This window comes from Neomonachus schauinslandi, chromosome 12, assembly GCF_002201575.2.
Source record: "Neomonachus schauinslandi chromosome 12, ASM220157v2, whole genome shotgun sequence".
NCBI classification, from domain to species: domain Eukaryota; kingdom Metazoa; phylum Chordata; class Mammalia; order Carnivora; family Phocidae; genus Neomonachus; species Neomonachus schauinslandi.
Window position 1 is genome coordinate 59,237,012 of NC_058414.1, and position 20,207 is coordinate 59,257,218.

The window sequence follows — 20,207 nt, forward strand, 5'->3', positions numbered from 1 at the left end:
TTGGTCATTCCCTCTGTGGATTATCCGTGGAAACGTTCAAATCTCAGCCTGACCTTCCTTTGTACTCCAAGGACTGTAGTTATTCCTTTCTCCATTTTATAGTTGTGTGCAGTCAGAGAAACAAAACAAAGGGAATGTTAGTTTCAGGAAAGCACAGTTAGGAAGCTGGGGTTGTTACTGCTTTCTGTCTGCACACCACGCTTTCCCTGTCCTCCTCCCTCTTGTAAGCACTCTGCTTTCCTCTAGGAAACAGACTTCTCTGTGTGGACTGGATGTGCTGCCAAATATACTGGCCACCCCCACCGCTCCACCCCCACCTCTGTCACCACCACCACATGCGCCCCACAGGCAGACATGCAGCTCAGTCTGGCCAACTAGAGCGCTCCATCCCTTTCCACCCCACTGTCCTCACATGTACTGAGAGGCACAGTGGCGCAGGGGAAAGATCCAGATTTGGGTTGTCAGAGCTCAGATACGACTACTATTTGAAACCTGAAGCAAGTAGCTCCGGTGAAACTTCTCTTTCCCCATTTATAAATTAGTAAGTATAGGGGCGCCTGGGTGGCTCAGTCGGTTAAGCGGCTGCCTTCGGCTCAGGTCGTGATCCCGGAGTGCCGGGATCGAGCCCCGCGTCGGGCTCCCTGCTCAGCGGGGAGCCTGCTTCTCCCTCTCCCTCTGCCTGCCTCTCTGCCTACTTGTTCTCTCTCTCTGTCAAATAAATAAATAAAATCTTAAAAAATAAATAAATAAATTAGTAAGTATAATCACATAATTGACAGGGGAGCTATTAGTATTCCATAACATTGTGGATAAAAAGTGCGTGGCAGGCCTGAGGGCTGACACATGCTGAAGAACTGGTACAGCCATCGTTAGCATAGGCCGTCCCGACACCCTCCTCGCTCAGGGTCTAAAGAACCAGGAGCAGCCCACAGCCAGCCAGTGAGTGGCAAAACTGAAATTCACACCAGGTGTGTCTAGCTCCGGAGTCTACACTCCTTTCCTGACACCAGACTGCCTTCCACTGGTCAGGACTCTGCAAAACAGTCAAGTTTTGAGGGTGGTGGGCTCCTTGCCTTTGGTTTCTCCGTACATAACCCCTAGCGGAAGGTCTGATTCCTGTTGGAAACTCAGGGAGAAGCCTTTGAGGAGAGTGTGGCAGACCACCAGCCTGATGTCAGGGGCAAGCTGTAATCATGGCTCAGGGCTTGTGCTTTAGGAGGCTGGAGGTGCTTCCTGCGGCTGCTCAAGGAGAGTACTGTATGACACCTGCATGCCAGGCTCTCCCTGTGGATACTCAGCTTTCAAGTTCGTGTGGCTTCACAGTAAACACCATTTCTCAAACAGCAATTGGTCCTCACAGCTTGGGCATTCCAAAGCTTATTCTCCCAACCTCTGTTCCAGGAGCTCAGAGTCAAGCATCATGAAGGTGGACTCAGACAGTAGGTAGAGAACCTTCTTCCAATAAAGCTCCTACCAGGACTCCCTACTTCCCAGGATTCCCTTCCCTGACCTCTGTCCATCGTGAATTCATCTTATTGCTGCCATTTTAAACTTCCAAAGACCAGCTTTGAAAATGTGCATAAACACCCTCCATGGTGACAAACACTGTATGCTGCATTTATACAAGATACTCAGAGCAGTCAAGTTCATAGAGATAGAAAGTAGAATGAGTAGAACAGTGGTTACTAAGGACTGGGGTGGGGGAACACGGCTAGTGTTCAATGGCCATAGGTTCAGTTTAGGAGATGAAAAGAGCTATGGAGATGGATGGCAGTGATGGTGCCCCGGTATTATGAATGTATTTAATGCCACTGAATGACACACTTCAGAATGGTTAAGATTGGGGTGCCTGGCTGGCTCAGTTGGTAGAACATTCTACTCTTGATCTCAGGGTTGTGAGTTCAAGCCCCACGTTGGACATGGAGCCTACTTTATTATTTTTTTTAAAGACTTATTTATTTATGTATTTGACAGAGAGAGAGAGAGGCAGCGAGAGAGGGAACACAAGCAGGGGGAGTGGGAGAAGCAGGCTTCCGGTGGAGCAGGGAGCCCGATGTGGGACTCGATCCCAGGACCCTGGGATCACGACCTGAGCCGAAGGCAGACGCTTAACGACTGAGCCACCCAGGCGCCCCTGGAGCCTACTTTAAAAAATTAATTAATTAAATTTAGAAAATGGTTAAGATGATAACTTTTATGTTATATGTATTTCACAGAAAAACATTGGGGAAAAAAACCGTTCAATGGTCTGCCTCCCACTGCTTAAACAATGGAGCACTCACCCTTTGCCTACCATCGAGGGCCCATGACCCTTCCCAGTCTCTCTCCTGGCTTTTATTCTCTGGGCTCCAGACTGGAAACCAGCAGGCTGTGCGCTCTGCTGGTGCTCTGCTCTTCAGGCTCCCGCTGTGAGGCTCTGCTCACCACATTTCCTCTGTCCATTTTAGCTAATTTCAGCATCTGTTCTTTTATTAATATCAGAAGTTCCCAGATAAAGCCATAACTTCTTAACTTTGGATGAACCTGGCCTCACCACCTACTAAGCTCTAGTACCTTTTAAAAACCCCGATACTCTGTCTGTCTATAGGGAGTGGGTGTACCCCTGTGACTTCACAGCTAACATTAGATGTGAAATACATGATCTCTCAGGCCTGCCTGAATGGTGGCAGAGATGTATGCAGACTCCAGTTATCACTGTACTAGCATGTGCATCATTCCAGAGGTGTGTACCCTTGTGAAACAGAAAACCACTGGGCCAGAAGCCAGGAATCTGGAACCTACTCGCAGCTCAGTCCTGAAATGGGTAAGAGACTTTAGGACAGTCACTTAACCTCTGGGCTTCACTTTTCCCACCTGGAAAATGAGATCTAAAATTTGTTCCAGCTGTAAAATACTATCTAGCTGAGATAATCCATCCTGTAATTATTAAATAACCTGAATTGATATTGATAATGAACACATAAAATAAAAATAACAATGACTCAAACTGCAATCAGGAAAAATTGGAAATTCTGCAAAAATTCTGTGTTAGCAGAAACTACGCCCAATAAGATTTGATAAGAATGAAAAACAGACTAATGACTCAAACTTTTCTTTCAATCTGTACGTGGAAAATAATTACTCTCAATAAAATACTTTCAGTGAAATAAAGATGGAAAAGTTTGAAATGGCTTCAATGCTTTCTTCAGAAAATTTAGCTTCACGAAGTCTATTTTAGAAAGATGTCCTTAAAGAAATTCATCAGTGTGATTCCGATTAAAATTTTATATTTCTAACTGTGGAGTCAAGACCTCCTTGGAGTCAAAATAACAGTTCAGTGGTGTAAAAAGAAAATATCCTGTATTTCCAAAGCAGTGGCAGCATCAAAACAGATCGTGAACAGTAACTGCAACTTCAGGAGAAGGGCAGAGAAAGACCCCAAAAGGAACAGCAGGGTGACCCTGACAGTGTTGGCCCTGCTTATCACCAGCCAGAGAGGTGGAGCATGAGACCTTTGATCTGCACCATAATGTATTAAGCCAATACACCCACCCACACACATACCCCCCAACACACAGGTCACTCTTCTATTCTATATTGCTTGCTAACTGAGCCCTTCTGGGCATTAATGAAAAAGAGATATTTCAGATCTTTCTTAGATATCTTACAGATAACTCAGTCCCAACCCTGCATTTTACAGATGAGCAAACTGAGTAAAGGCCACTGCCCCAGATGACGTAATAAGGCAGTGTCTAATTCTTAGAATGGTATAGATACCAAAGGCACGTGGCCTTCTAGGCCAGAACCAGCCAGAGGCAACAACACGCAGCCCTCCTTCTCCGCCCGATCTCCACAGGCTGGCTGGAGCTGGCTTTGGTTTTCCCAAGGCATCGCCTGACAGGGAACATATAGACAGAATGGCTCCCTCTCTACCCTGTTGCTCCCCAGGGAGGAGCAGGGAGGGGGCAGGCCTGTTGTCCTTCTTTTAAATGGACACTTGAGGTAACCATCCAGAGACGGGTCTACTTTGGTTTTGATTTTTAAATTAAGAGCTGTGGAGTTTGGCAGAGAGTGAGCTTTCTTTTTTGGCAGACACATTCACATGCTTCTGTTCTGTGTGTCTAATGCTGAAAAGCAAGTCCATGGCTAAGGCCCGCTTTTTTCATTATCAGACGCTTGACATTTGCACAGGATCCTCAATCCGAGGCTCACAGAGAATGCCTTTGTTAGCACCGGGGCTCTTTTCCCTCCTTAATTCCCACCCCCCCATCTCCACACGCCACCCTCAACCCTACGCTGAGGCATAAGCGGGCAGGAGCTCTGCCAACATTTTAAAATCACCTACATAAAATGCAGATCCCTTGCCGTGTGGTAAAACACTCCCTATCACAAACACATGTGGGCCTTGCTTCTTTTGTTACCGTTTTTTGGCAGTGGGCCATTTCATCTCTCAATGTGTTTTGCATTCACAAGAAGAGTCGGCGGGCTTAGTGTGGTATTTGTCGCAAGTTTCGGAGTGGCGGCCCATCCCTTTCCCCACCTCCGTAGCAAGTGCTGTCCTACCACCACAAGCTGGCTTTCCGAGCTAGAGGTGCTATGCACCGAGCCCAGCAGGACACAGGTGCGGGGCCAGGCACTGGAGCGGTTCACAAGGCTGGTCTGGAGGACATAAAGTAACAGGTGGCAGAAACAGCCATCAAGGATCTGCGCCTGATGGGACTGTCAGCATAAAGCCGTGCATCAGACGGGGGACAAGTGACCTGTCCATCGCTCCCTGGCAGCTCAACATTCATGTTAATAGCCTTCTATTAACCTTATATTAGCCTTAATAGCCTAAATATTACTATTTAAACATCCCTTAAGGGTGGATTTTCAATCATTTTCCCTGATTTTGACTATTTATAATTTTCCTTTTATTATATAATTTTTATATGTGAATCAGGGGAATAATAACAAACATTTACTATGATAAGGTACTGCTTTCTGCTAATTAACTTGTTGAATTCCCTCAATAATCCTATAAGGATATCACAGACTGCTGTTCTTTAATTTTTTTTTAAAGATTTCATTATTTGAGGGGGGCTGGACAGAGATAGCGAAAGAGAGCACAAGAAGGGAGGAGAGGGAGAAGCAGGCTCTCCACTGAGCAGGGAGCCCGACACGGGGCTCGATCCCAGGCCGCTGGGATCATGACCTGAGCCGAAGACAGAGGCTTGACTGACTGAGCCACCCAGGCACCCCTAGACTGTTGTTCTTAAACAACGGACATTTATTTCTTACAGTTCTGGAGCTGAGACAAAGTGCTGGCCAATTTGGTTTCTGGTAGGAGCTCTATTCTGGCTTGTTGATGCCTGTTTTTTTGCTGTGTTTTCCCATAGCAGAGAGAGGGAGAGCAGGTCAGCTCTCTGGTGTCTCTTCTAAGGACACTAACCCCTGCCCTTATGACCTCATTTAATTTCAACTACTTCCTTATAGGTCCTATCTCCAAATATAGTCACATCGTAGGTGAGGTCTTCAACATATGAATTAGGAGAGACACAGTTTAGTCCATAGCAGGTAGGTATTGTTATGATCCCTATGTTTTAGAGCACTGTGCTCTAATATATTGCTGGAGGTAACTTTAGAACCTCATGAATATTACTAAGTATCTCCTTTATATTGCACCTAAGGAAAGCTTAGCAAGTATCTTTCAAACACATGAAAAAATTACCTAAAGGAGTTTTTTCCTGCATGTTTCCCTTCTATTTAGCTAACATTCCCTATCTTACTGGCAATTAAGTATCAGAAATAATATGACAGACATTGGCAAACGCATTATAGGAACAAAATGCATAAATTTTGAATCCCCATCCTATCACTGGATGATACAGGATTGTTCACCTTTTCAGAGTCTGTTTCCTCGTATGTAAAATGGCAGTGATACTGTTATGATTTGCACAGATGTTCTGATGATATCCATGAGGTACTGATCACAACGTCCAGCACATTTGCTCAAGAAGCAAAGCTATTTTTTCATTACTGAACGTAAATATTGGTAGGTGAGCCCGCCCTTATAACTCCTGTCTTTTATTGGCATACCTTCTGTTCGTTCCTCTCTTTTGTTATTTTGCACACAAAAAAATTATAGTGTCTTTTAACAGATCTATTTAAAAAGTTGATATAGATCAGAACTATTGAAACACGTATTTGTTAGAAATTAATAACTAGCTATAGTGAGCACCGTGAATTGTGTAAGACTGTTGAATCACAGACCTGTACCTCTGAAACAAATAATACATTATATGTTAAAAAAAAAAAAAAAAAGAAGATAGCAGGAAGGGAAAAATGAATGGGGGGACATCAGAGGGGGAGATGAACCATGAGAGACTATGGACTCTGAGAAACAAACTGAGGGTTCTAGAGTGGAGGGGGATGGGGGGATGGGTTAGCCTGGTGATGGGTATTAAATAGGGCACGTACTGAATGGAGGACTGGGTGTTATACGCAAACAATGAATCATGGAACATTACATCAAAAACTAATGATGTAATGTATGGTGATTAACATAACATAATAAAAAAAGTGGGTAAGTAAAAAAAAGATTAAAAAAAAGAAATTAATAACTAGCAATAGCAACAACAACAAAAGAAAACAACCTGAAATGGTCAACAGGAGGAGAATTGTTAAAAAAATTAATTACGTCCAATCAATGGAATATTACTTAAAGATAAATGAAGAATCTATATTGTAACTTTGAAAATATCATGTGAAAAGAACAGAGCAACAAGTACCACTTCCTGTCTTGGCAAAGAAACTTGTTGCTCTCAATCCTCCTGCTAAAAAACAAACAAACAACAAAACTAGAAAAGCTGGACAAAATACAGAACACACCCATTTGAAAGTCATGGTGACCTATCAAGGCAGCCAGGACGTGAGGAGTGTATTAGTTTCCTATTGTTGCTGTAACAAATTACCACTTATTCAATGCCTTTATAACAACATATGTTTCTTATCTTATAATTCTGGAGGTTAGAAGTCTGAAATGGTCTTACTGGACTAAAATCAAGGTGTTGGCTGAGTTTCTTCTGGAGGTTCTAGAGGATAATCTGTTGCCTTGCCTTTTTTAGTTTCTAGAGGCTGCCTGCACTCCTTGGCTCATGGTCGCTTTTGCTATTTTCAAGGTCAGCAGTGTAGCATCCTCAAATCTCTGATTCTGACTCATCAGTCTCCCATATCCACTTATTATTATTATTATTTTTTAAGTAAGCTCTACCCCCAACGTGGGGCTCAAACTCATGACACCAAGATCGAGAGTTGCACGCTCTACTGACTAAGCCAGCCAGGCGCCCCCTCCCTCATTCACTTATAAAGACCTTTGTAATGATACTGAATAATCCAGAATAATTTCCCCATCTCTGTGTCAGAGGATTGGCAACCTTATTTCCATATGTAGCCTTAATTCCTTCTTCCATATGACATAACATACTCACAGATTCCAGAGATTAGGAGAGGGGCCTCTTTGGGGAACCATTATTCTGCTTACCACAAGGAGCTATGTTTACAAAGTAAAGGAGGGGGCAACAAGCTGAGTCTGACTTTCTGTGGTCCTTTCCCCATCAAAGCAATAGTTGATTCAGGGGCCAGCTGGCTACAAAACCTTTATTAAAATGATAGTTAAGAGCCCAGAAACCTGAACAGAGCTGTGGGGGGACAAAAATTGGTGTTCATGGCCTGCCTAAGAGTACTGATCCTGGTTAACACTACAGATGTCAGTGTAGGACCATGGAAATAGACAGGCTAAAATACAGATTTAAATACAATCATTTCCAGACGTGACAGAAGTGCTTGACCCCTATTCTAACTGCTTGACAGAAGCAAAGTAAAATCTCTTTGAACGAAAGCATCATCAGCAAATAACTCAAACTATCTCTGTAAGTTTACCTTCATAATGTCTGACATTCCATTGAAAACTTGTAGGCATATCAAAGGATCAAGTTACCATAAAAAAACACAACAGAATCAGGCTGATGGGTGATGCAAATCTAAGAGTTATCAGTGATGTCAAATAAATCAGGCATCAAAATAAATGTGATGAATGTGTTTGAGAAAACAGGCGACAAGATGAGGAATAGATAATAATCTGAGAGTTGAGATTTATAAAAAAAGAATGAAACTGAAATTCCAGAACTATAAAAAAATAATTACTGCAATTAAAAAATAAATGGGCTAAACAACATATACGGAATAGTAGTAGGGAAGAATAGAAAATTAGAAGAGAAAATAGAAAATATCAAAACTGAAGAATGGAAAGAAGAAAGAACGGAAATAAAACTATACAGGATGAAATGAAAAAGTCTAACATTTGCATAATTAGGTCCTAGACCGAGAGGAAAGAGAGAACAGAGCATAAGCAGTATTTGAAAGGATAATGACTGAGAATCTTCCAAAAATGACAAAAGACATCAAGTCTTAGTTTCAAAAAGCTTAAGGAACCCAAGCATAATATGCATATGTACTTAAAATCACAGCTACGTACACATAGTCAAATCTTTTGAAAACCCAAAACTGAGAAAATCTTAAAAGTAGTCAGGTGGAGGGGGGCGCCTGGGTGGCTCAATCATTCAGCGTCTGCCTTGGGCTCAGGTCATGATCCCAGGGTCCTGGGGTTGGGCTCCCTGCTCCGCGGGAAGCCTCCTTCTCCCTCTCCCACTCCCCCTGCTTGTGTTCCCTCTCTCACTGTGTCTCTCTCTGTCAAATAAATAAATAAAATCTTAAAAAAAAAAAAAGTAGTCAGGTGGGGGAAGAAATCACCTCCAAAGCAACAGCAGTAAAACGGACAGCTGGCCTCTGATCAGAAGTGATGCAAGTCAGGGGACAACAGAATAGTATCTTTTATGTGCTGAAAGACAGTAACTGCCTAGCTAAACTTCAGTTCCATGAAAAATGTACTTCTCAACTAAAGGCAACACAAAGACATTTTCAGACAAACAAAAACAAACTGTTGCCAACACAACTTTACTAAAATAAATAATGGATTTTTTTTAAGCAAAAAAATAATAATAATTCCAGTCGGAAGCATGGAAATGGGAAAGCGGCTGAAGGGGTACGAATGGGTCAATTTGTGGGTAAGTCACAGTGACATGGGTAAGTCATGGCTGTGTAACATGATGCAGGTAACGTTTTGTGGTGTTCGAACTGTGTGCAGAATTTTTTGTTTTGTTTTTAATGATAACACAAAACCAGGAGAGTTGGTAAGGAAGATCTAAGGTTCTTGCATTTATTTGGAAAGTGGTAAAATTCTAATTTATATTAGGATTAAGTAAGTCCAGAATTTATATTTTACCCTTAAGTATAATCATTAAACAAGATTAAATGATGTATAGTATAACAAGCTTCTAGAGGGGAAAAAACCCAAAAATGATATAAAACATTTGAGTAATATAAAAGGATGCAATAAAGAAAAGAGAAATACAAATAAGTAAGATGAGTAGGAAACAAACAGTAAAGCAGTAGATTTAAACATAATATATCAGTAATTACACTAAATGTAAATGGACTATTCCATTTAAAAAAATATTGTCAGGCTCTATTAAAGAAATATAAAACCCAATTATATGCTACTTAAAAGAGATACATCTTAAATATAAGGATACAGAAAGATTGAAAACAAAGAGCTGAAAAAGATGTCTCATGTAAACATTAATCAAAAGGAAGTTGGCATTGTTATACTACTATCAACAAAACAGACTTTAGGGCAAGAAGCATTACTAGACTTAAAAAGGGACACTTTATAAGAATAATGTTGATTTAATTTACCAGGAAAGTATAACAATTCTATGGCTGTATGCACTTAATGACAAAATAAATAAAGTAAAAATGTATGTAAAAGGAGAATAGGAAAATCATATTAATTATATATATAATATTCATATTATATTATATTGTAGCACATATTACATATAGTATCATATACATATTAGAATACTGTACAGTGATGAAAATGAAGTAACAACTGCTACATTCAAGAGAGTAAATAAATCTCATGAACATAAAGTCAAGCAAAAATGTCCCGAAGAGTACATACAAAATGTGTCCATTTATAAAAATTCAAAACTAGCAAAGGTAACCTTGGATATTAGAACTCAGGAAGTGGTTACCTTGGGAAGAAGGGGGAATAGTGACTACGGTGGGGACATTAGTTCTATTCTATTTCTTTATTTAGGTGATGGTTACATGGGTATCTTTGCTCTGTGAAAATTCACTTACTTGTACATTTGTGATTTGTGAATTTTTCTATATTATGTTATAACTCAACAAATAAGTTTATTTTTAGAAAGGAACGAAGCAGAATCAATCTTAATAACTGTTAAAATTATGTAAAATTTATGTAACATTGTGCACATAGGAATTAATTAAAATTAATTAATCCGACAATTTCAGATGTCGAAATGTTGACTTTTTCTTTTCTCTTAAAAAAAAAAACATATTTAAATTGCTATATATATAACTTGTGTTATTTAAAAACAGAAAATAAGTACCAAAAATGAAGTCTAGAATATCTTCTGCAAATGGAGAGCCTCCACTTGTCCAGGGATTCCAATCTTTTGGAATCAATCTCAGAGTTAACCAATTATTGTGATTTCTCAAGTCAATACCCAACCCAAGACTGCCCATGCTCCAGTTTACAGAAGACCCAGGGCGGACACTGCGCTCACCGTCTCCTCTCCAGATCTCTCTGCAGGTCAACAGACACCCCTCTCTCTGTCCTTCCCCAGCCTCATTTTCAGACCTCACATGCGTCCTGCCAGAACTGTTTCTGCTCTGACTCATTTACTTTGCTGTGGCACTGGTTTTTAATTCTTTTGTATAATTTATCTCAATTTAGAAACTATAATGTTTAAAGTTTTCCAACATAGAGTTTCCTTTTCCTTGAGCCCAGAACTATGTCTCTCAACTGTTTCCTTTGTTCAAGGTTATTAATGTTGCACAATATTTAAATTTCGTATATGTTATTAAATGGTTAGAATGATGGGTGGGGGTGGGGGGGGGCGGAAGGGTACCTTCATACATTAGACTACCCATAATTTCTGCTTGATCTATCATTTCTTCTAACATAAGTGAGTAATGCAGATCACAACTCAGTGACCCTTATGAAATTTGTTGTGAACTCTCATTTACTTTTCCAAAGCAAAGTACTTTCAAGGTAGTATGCCTCTGAGATTAATTTTTATTTGGAGCATGGATTTGCCTAATGAAAAGCTTGAGCACTGGAAAGCTGTAATTCCAAATACTCAAAACTACAGAACTAAGGCCCCAATGTTGCCTCCAATAAAAAAATTGCAGGAAAAAAAAAATTCAGGTCCAGAAGACTTAAATTTCTCCTCTTGACTAACTAAGCAAAAGCATTCTCAATTTCTCCAAGAACTTTCTGGAGGTAAACAGTGCAATCATCACGTAATCACCAACAAAGCCCTGCCGACCCTTGAGGAGCTGAGACCTGCAGATTGGAGGCACAGTGGACAGGCTTGGCCAGGAGCAACGTCGGACACCTGAAGTGGAGGTCACACTAGAGGCATCAGATGGACAGATTTTGTCCTGGGGCTTCATGTGTGAGCCCCAAATGTGAGCACAGATTTGCCGGGAGAGATTACACTGAATCTAACTCATGTCATTTGTTCAAGCTCCCCTTTGTCCCCAAATAGACTAACCTTCTCATTAATGATTTGCCTTTTTGGGCTGAGTATTACCTTTTTGAGTGTCACCTTGTCTCCTGAACAATATCTAAACTTTCGACTTGTTTCACATGAAGCACTATGTACTTTAATGAACTCAGACACTCTGCTCTGTGGAAAGTAAGGCCGCAGAAGACACACTTTGACCCGGCGTAGGCCAGTCATGACTTACTGGTGTTCAGCCTTTCGTTTCGATCCCACCATCCCCTTCCCCACAACCTACAGGTCCCGAAGTGTCTCCATACCTGATAGAAGTCATCCACCTGCCGCACATAACCAGCCACTTCGTTATCGGATTTAAAGACCTTCCAAACTTTTCTTTCTGCCTGCTTGTATTTCTGGGACCCCTTCCACTTCATGGCCATCAGAGAGCGCTCGGTCAGGGAAGCTGCCACAATGATGTCCAGTTGGCCATTGTAGATCAGAACCTGAAACAAAACTGAGCTGTGGGCAAATGCGGGATTCAGCAGGTAAAGTCGGGTAATCTATCTAGGTATAGATAGTGTGTGCACGAGAGAAAAGGTAATGGGAAGTTTTCTGATACTGTGCTCAAGGGAGGCCAGCCCAGCAGGTAAGTGGGGTCATTTTCTTCTAGTTGGCCACACACACCAACAACCTGAAATCAACACAAGCCTTGGCTCAGCCATTGCAATTCTTCCAGAAGTTCGAACCTTCATAGGAATCTGCATAAAGGCTTCTCTCAGTTACAAAAGCATTTGTGTTGTATTATCCAGTGATAACTCTTCGATGTACAGCTATGTTCAAGAAGAGGACTGTGGTTACATTTTACTGGAATGAGGAACACTACACCATTGGATTTGTGTGAAGACTGCATTTCATTAACTCAGCTTTCAGGCTGGTGAGCTGAGCATTCTCTCAGGAGCTGCTAATCCATACTGCTCTCCCCTCCAATGCTGATTTTTACAGTGGCATCTATAATTTTATGAGGCAGATGGATAGAAGCAGGTGCCTCAGATTTGTTTCTTGTTGGAGGCAACTCTGTTTGCCATGCCACTTACAAGGACTCCTTTTTTTAGATGTGATAGCCACTTGTCAACAATGAGGAATGTCTCTTCTTCCTAGAGTACAGTTTTTATTTTTTTTGCTAAGATGGTGGATATTAGAGGAGAAACAACTCCGAAGCAACTCCTGTCTTTTCTCCAACAACAATAAAACAATATTCAACTGGCTTGGGAAATTATTCAGATAATACCCAGTGCTGATGAAGTGTAAAACGGTGCTACTCTTCAGGAAAGCAATGATCCGTTTTTAACAAAAAGATTTGAAAATGCTGAGACTCTCTGTCCCAATAACCCCAGTTTGTGGAATGAATTCTATGAAAATAAGCCCCCCAAATATATATATATATATATAAATATATATATATATATAATCATATTCATTGGGTGTTATAATGAAAAACTGAAACACAGTCTAAAAGTTCCATAATTAGTGAAGGGGTTAAATAAACTGTGGTACAGAAATTCTATGGGATAGTGCAAAACCATTTAAAATGTTCCACTGAACCACGTAGCAATGTGGAAAATACTTTTCACATACTGTTAAGTATGAAAGCTGAAAGTCAAATATATATCACAATCATGAATGTAGAAAGTAGGCATACATGTTTACATATATGGAATACAACTTTAAAAAACATGAAAACAGTTGGTTAACTTAGGTGGTACAAATCTGAATAATATTCTCCTTTGTTTTCCACTCTTTTTAGGTTATTTTTATGCAACTAACACGATATTAATTCTCATAAGGCATCGTCACTCAACCCCCAACAAAGAGGTTTTCCTCAACTCCATGCTACCTTTGATCTACTTGAAAGTTCTGGTTTCGCTCAAGTGAAGACCTTTGGTTGAATCCTCAAATTGGATATAAAAGTTTCACTACATATGTTTCCATCTCTGCTTTCCTGGTGTAGGCTTCTTAAAAGGCTTGCACATAATTAAACAGCCCAGGACTTTTACACACTCCAAATCCTCAAGCAGCAGTGGGCCAGGATTCAGCCTAAGATGAAAGAGCCCTGGGCCTCTGAGGCCGGAGCCTGGGATCTTTTATGTTACCCCATCACCATCACCACCTCCGCTCTCCTAAGCAGAAACCCAAAGGGAAAACTCCTGATCGATTTAAAGCCTCTTTAAAAAACTCAATTCAACTCTAGCAATAAAAATTTGCATTGTTTATACAAAGAAATTGCCTCAAAGACCTTGGGTACTTATGGCCCATGCAAAACTCCTACAGCTGTTTTGCCAACAGTATGGAAACAATTACCCATGATCTGTACCAGTGAACAAGGTTTAAATCGTCCACCAATTGAGGAAGGCCTGATTAACAAAGATAATCATCTATAAAGTAATTCCTCTTATAGAATTCCATGAAAAGATGCTGATTAACTAGCAAATACGCAAGTACATCTGGTTGTTTTCCACTCTGTGGCCACTAAATGAAGCTCACATCTTTCTGAGTGTCTCTTGGAGCTACCTTACTATCATCAGTATATTTTGAAATTGATTTGAATTTTTTATCTTTCAGGGATGCAAATCCACAGGGTACGGCAAAAACAGGCTTATTTGTACAGTAGTAGAGTACATGTTCGTTGGACTGAATTGAAATGAAGTCCATCCCTGAGCTGTGCCCCTTGTTATTCAAGACTCATCACAAACAAGAGCACTAACTCTCTGGAACGAGGCAGTGAAGGGCTGAACTGCATAATTTTGTGCATGTGATGTGTAGAAGGCCTACTTCTGGCTGCAAATGGAAATCTTCTTAAAGCAAGGAACACATTTTTAACTTCTAAAGGGCACGTAAGTCAGATGCAAAAAAAAAAAAGAAAGAAAGAAAAGAAATCAGATTAATGATCAAGCGAGGTGATTTCAAAGCTGGCATTTAAGGCTGCCAGCATTAAATATAAGAATTCCAGAGCTTTTATTTTTATCTAAATGTCACATTTACTCTCATCAGCCCTGACAGGAATATCTCAGTTGCCTTTAGGGCTGGGTGAGTGGGAAGAGAGATCCCAGGATCCAGTGACAGTGAGCTGAGGAGTCAGGAGGGTGGAGCTTAGGGGTGGGTGGTCCCGAATCCACGTCCTGGTAGTCAGAGAGGTTCCAGGACAGAGCCTAAGCCCTGATGAGCTGGCCAGTTACGAAGGATCTGCATATATTTCCTCCACTTCTTCCTGGTGGGGTGACCAGCTGCCCCAGTCAGCCTGGCCTGAGGAGTTTCCCAGGAGGCAGGGCTTTCAGGCTAACCCTGGGACAGTCTGGGGCAAACCTCTCCCTGAGGCTTGCTGGTATTTTAGGCAACAAGATCTAAAGACAGAGAGGAGGAGACAGAAATGAATGCAGCTTTCAGCTACCCTTGTCTTCTCAGTAAGGATTTAACAAAACAAGGCAGAAGGGAAAGACTGGTTGGATGGAGGCGGTTTGCAGTGACAACACCAGGCAGCCCCCCGAAACCCCCAGTTTCCTCACTTTCCTTCCTGGACAGCTGTGAAGCCTCAATTAAACAGCAAAGGCACTCCCTTTAGAGATTTTTTTTTTCTTTTACTATTGGAGGTCTGACCGGTTAGCTTGGTGAAATTGATGGTTTTGTGAAGACATGGAAAAATAACATTAAAAAATCAATGAAGACCATGATTCCACTGTTTGTACTCTATAACATTTTCAAAAAGATGCTTCAAACTTGGGAAAAGAATACATCAAAATACTAACAGTTAAGGTAGCTAAAATATGGATGATTTGTTTTGACTTGACTGTTTTCTAGGGTTTTTTTGGGGGGAGGTAAATGTAATTAGGATATTTTTATAATGAGAAAATAGTAAAATAATAACACTAAGAGGCTGGGAACCTTGGTTGGCAAAAGGTGGGTCTTTACTGAGGAATAATTTGTATTAACTCAAATATTACCAGCTGTCGATTTTCATGACAACTAGGTAAAAAGAGCCTAACTAGTTTGTTTATAGATGATCTTAAAAGCCCATTCCAGAATTCAAGCATTTATTAGAAATGGTAGGAGGTGACTGCATTACAAGCATTGTTTGTTTGTTTGGTCAAAAGGCAGAGGTGAGAAAAGCATTTTTGTTATTTACCTTCCCAAGTGCTTTCTTGTACGTATGGCTTTATTCTCGGACTGCTTCACGAGGTCAGGACGAGAGGAATTACAACGTCTGCCTCTACTTAACTGTTAAGGAAATTGGGACTCAGCGAGGTGCCAGAATGTTTCCGAGATCCCAGACTTCCAAACTCCTACCTAGAACTCCTTAAGAAAAAGAGCTAAATTCCTTCAAACCAACAGACATTTCCTGACGCCCCACAGCTAAATGTTTAGTGCTACCAAAAGCCTCTGGGAACGGAGGGTTGGTTGAGTAGGAGACACAGTTCACATCTCTGGTTCAGAAACAACCTCGGTCTGTTCGTCCAACTCTGGTGACATCTCTCAGTCATTTCTCACTGTGGCTCTCTGGACAAGGATGTGTACAAGACCGTTATTCAGCTGGTGACAGATGCCTCACTTCTGTGGTAGGGAGTGCCCCTGATGAAGCAGCTGTAGTACATACAGCATTGGCTCCCCGAGGACCGGGCTCTCCTAGCGCTTGTTCTGCCTGCAGCCTTGCGCAGGGCCTGGCCTCCCGTGAATGGTATTGACACTTACTGGGTAGAATCAGTTGCACTTTCTAAAAGTGTGCTTCTATAATGCTATATGTTGATCGTCGATTGCTTTGGCCTGCCTAGGTCCACTCTCCCTTCCCCTGATAACAGGACTCCCACACCCTCAATGGATCCAGCCTTAGTGGAGGCTGTCAATTGCAATATCCTGCCTCCTCCGTGCACGGGATGAGCATCTGTCCTAAGCTAGGGCACTCAAATGCTCTTTTCATAAAATCTGAACTGTGGGCAGAGGGACATAGGGTTCCCTGATGAGTCTGCCCATTAGCTTTCCTACCTGGATCCCCAGAATTTTCCTTGGTCCCAATCTTTCCTCACTCCGGGTCTTCAATTTTTCCGTGAATTCTGTGACCTATCACGTCTTCTGATCAATTCCTTTTATGCTTTGAGTAAGCCCAGTTGTTTCTGTTGCCGAAAGCATGAAATCCAAACTCCTATACCAGTGAATGGACCCGTTGTCACCCAGGACCCAGCATGCAGTAACTGGGAACCCCTGGACATGTGGCTTAGCCTCCACGGGCTGCATTCCCTTTTCTGGACATGAAGATGGGAAGACCTACATCTCATTGTAGTGAGAGTAAATGAGATACTGTGCACAGAGTTGCTAGCATGGTGCCTGACGCAAATTAGGGGTCTGGTGTGTGTTAGGTTCTCCTCCTTCTCAAGTAGGTTGATGACTGGAAAATGACTTGGAAGACTCAATAAAGCCCTTCTTCTAAAATAAGCCTTCAGAATATGCAGATGGTACTTTCGTGTCAAATACTCAGTTGCCAATCTCACTCTTCCAGAAAAGGCCTATAGTAGGGGGAAATCCAGCCAGGATAAACCTGAACTCCATCTATTCAAACACCTGAAATAACATGCCTTTCACTACTAATTTTACACACGTTGGGCACGGTATCTCAGCAATCTTTTCTTGGTAGTCAGAGCCATAAGTTTATAAATTACTCCTGTAATGGAACTTTTAGTTTTGAAGCCTGGGATTCAAGATTGCAAGGAATTTCCCCATACTTAACTGACAGAAAAGTAGGGTAAAGAGTATCGCTTTTAAAAGGACATTTTCTGAATCACAGCAGAATGCTCTCATTCTTCCTCTGCTGGAAGAACTGTACTAAGCATTGTACATCCATGATTTCACAACACCCCCAAAAGGCTGGTGTTATTTATCCCATTTTAGGGGCAAGGAGACAAAGGTAGAGGGAAATGAGGCAACTGGTGGTAGAGAGTCAAGCTCCGATCTGCTTGAGTCCAAAGTGTGTGCTTCTAACCCCTCTTCTGCACGGCCTCACTGTCTAAATCACTGCCCCCCAAAGGAACACGTCGAACAGGTACTTTATTCCATACTTGCAATTCCACAGGCAAGAAGCATGGAATGAAGGATGGATGTTTATAGCGGACAGCACAGTCTGTGGCCACGTTTGAATCCTAACTCTGCCACTTACTAGCAAGATAATCTTAAGTTACTCAATCTGTCTAGAGCTCCATTTCCTCATCTGTAAAATGGGTGGAAGAGAAGCGTCTATGACAGAGGGTCCCGGGGGGGATGACATAACATAATCACGTAAAGCTCTCTGCATTCTGGGCACATAGTAAATGCTCAGTGAATGCTACTAGCTATTATTATTATCAACACATCTGAAGAGCTCAACATAGCTATTCAAATAGCTCCACAATTTCCAAGCAAGATGTTACCTGTGAATTACAATTGTGATTTAGGTCATAGTAAGAGTTATAATTCCAGTACAACTGCACTAGCTCATTGGTTTGACAAAACAAACAGCAGAGGCTCATAAGAATAGTCTGATGCGTGCAGATGGAAGGCCTGAGCTCCAGCCCCCCAGCCCCAGCTCAGCGTCCCGAGGCCGGGGCTTACTGAGTGACCTTGGGTATGTCATTGACTCGCTCTGAGCCTTACTTAATCTCCTCCGTGAAGTGGACTATTTATATTCTGGGATTGTAGGGAGGGCCGGATGGGAGGTGAGATGCAAAAGTATCCTGTAACCTGAAGAGCAGGATTTTATCAATATCGTGGTTACTTTTGATCAAGAAAAATCTGAAAAGTCCATTTCTGTAGTGGAATGCAGAGGTTTTAAATTGGCTGCTCAAGGCCTGAGTTCAGCTTGCAGAATGATGCTCACGTGGTCTACATGGTGTTGCTGCTGCTTTTCCAATTAGATGCTGGCACTGAACTACTGGGAGATCTGACCAAGCCTTGCCTGGATTTCCACTCACCCACAGTGAGCTAACCCCAGGCAGTGGCTGTCCCCCTCAGGCCAGCCCCACCCCTTCCTCGGTGTCCCCCCTGACAGAGATGCAAGGGCACCTGTCATCGACTCAGTGCTTATGCTATTGTTTGTCTTAGAAGAGGAAAATATTTCTCTGTATCTGTCTTTGTCATCGGTAAAAAAGAAAGATCAACAGTTCTCAATCCAACTCTATTCATTTATTTCCTTTCCTTCCTGGATCCACAGGCAGCTGAATTTCACTTCCATTCAAAAATGGAAGGGAAGTGGCCTTTTGTCTGAGTTGGAGGAAAGAGTACATGCTCACTTATATATGGAGTGTGTTTTGTTTGTTGGCTTGTTTAATCTGCTCCTGGGAAATCTCTACTTATTCAATAGTAAATATTCATGGAGAGCCTAAGGACTAGACACCCAGGGAACAGATATGAAAAGGTGTGACCCCTATCCTCCTAACACTCCAGACTTTTTTTTAACTTTCCAAAATTCTAATAATTAGAAGAGGAGAGGAACATTTACTCTTTCATCTCTAAGTTCTAAAAGAGGGGTCAACGAAAAAGTCAGTTCCACTTAAATCTTTCTAAAATCTAGTCATTTTAACATTTTAAACCAGAAACTTTTCAGGTTCTAGATATATATACGTCAGTTTTTCTTCATGGATTTAACTCTCTCAGCAAGAAAACCTCTCCCTAGTAAAGACCTGATGAATAGAATCAGCTGATAATTAACCTTATTTTACACAATGCACACCTCTGAAGGGTAAATATTTTCCAGGCAGATATAAAGCAACCAACCATTACCCAAGACAGCCACAGACCAGTTTACCTGCAGACTCACCTGAAAATACCCCGCCCCTCCCCAAAGTCAGATTCTGACTTCAAGTAATTTAGGGGGTCGCACATGATACTCAAAGGGGAAAAAAGACATCTGTGCTTTTCATGGTGGCTGTACAACTGAATACTTGAAAGAAAGGATTTAGGGCAGAAAGGTGTATGAGTCTGATTTCAATATATTTTCACTGTCACCAGTAGAAAAGCATAAGACTGAAAATAAATCATGTGAGGGCCACTTACTGATCTAAACCTTAGCTTTTTTTTTTTTTTTTAAAAGCCCAAACTGAAACACACGTGTTACCAACAGAACACAAAGCTTTTCTCTCTGCTTCCCCCACTACTCCTCTACTTATTAGGAAAATTACTGAAATGCCGCCAAAGGGGGCTCTGGTCTCTCAGTACGACAGGAAAGCAAACTGTGCTTTTGCGAGGAGTCTGGATTTTTGCTGTTGCATTTTTTAGATGAGAGATTTATGCTTATATTTGGCCCATTTACAATCCATCATAATACTCTGCAGACAAAGTTATGCTCTTTTCCCAATGATCTAGTGACCTTAATCTCTAACATTTTGTGGTTTCCTGTTTGGGGAAATGATTGAACAGCAGCCTACACTATTCCAGGCTGCACAGTGGTCCCAGTTGGCCGCTATCTGTCTTAGTTTTGAATGTTCTCCTGTGCACTAATCAAAAGAAAATTTTTTTCTTTTAAAAAAGAAGCTTTCCCTACAGATGCTAAATCAATGAAACTCCCACAAAGCAGCCCTC

At 41.5% G+C, this 20,207-nt stretch overlaps 1 protein-coding gene across 2 annotated transcripts in view; it reads right to left on the minus strand.

The window, feature by feature from the left end:
* CPVL (carboxypeptidase vitellogenic like) overlaps nucleotides 1-20,207 on the minus strand; it is a 107,009-nt gene that overhangs the window by 18,932 nt on the left and 67,870 nt on the right. For both annotated transcript variants that reach the window (XM_021689718.1, XM_044920099.1), the window contains exon 11: nucleotides 11,936-12,118. In XM_021689718.1, coding sequence (XP_021545393.1) covers nucleotides 11,936-12,118 — 183 coding nt within the window. The remainder of the gene's footprint in view (nucleotides 1-11,935; nucleotides 12,119-20,207) is intronic.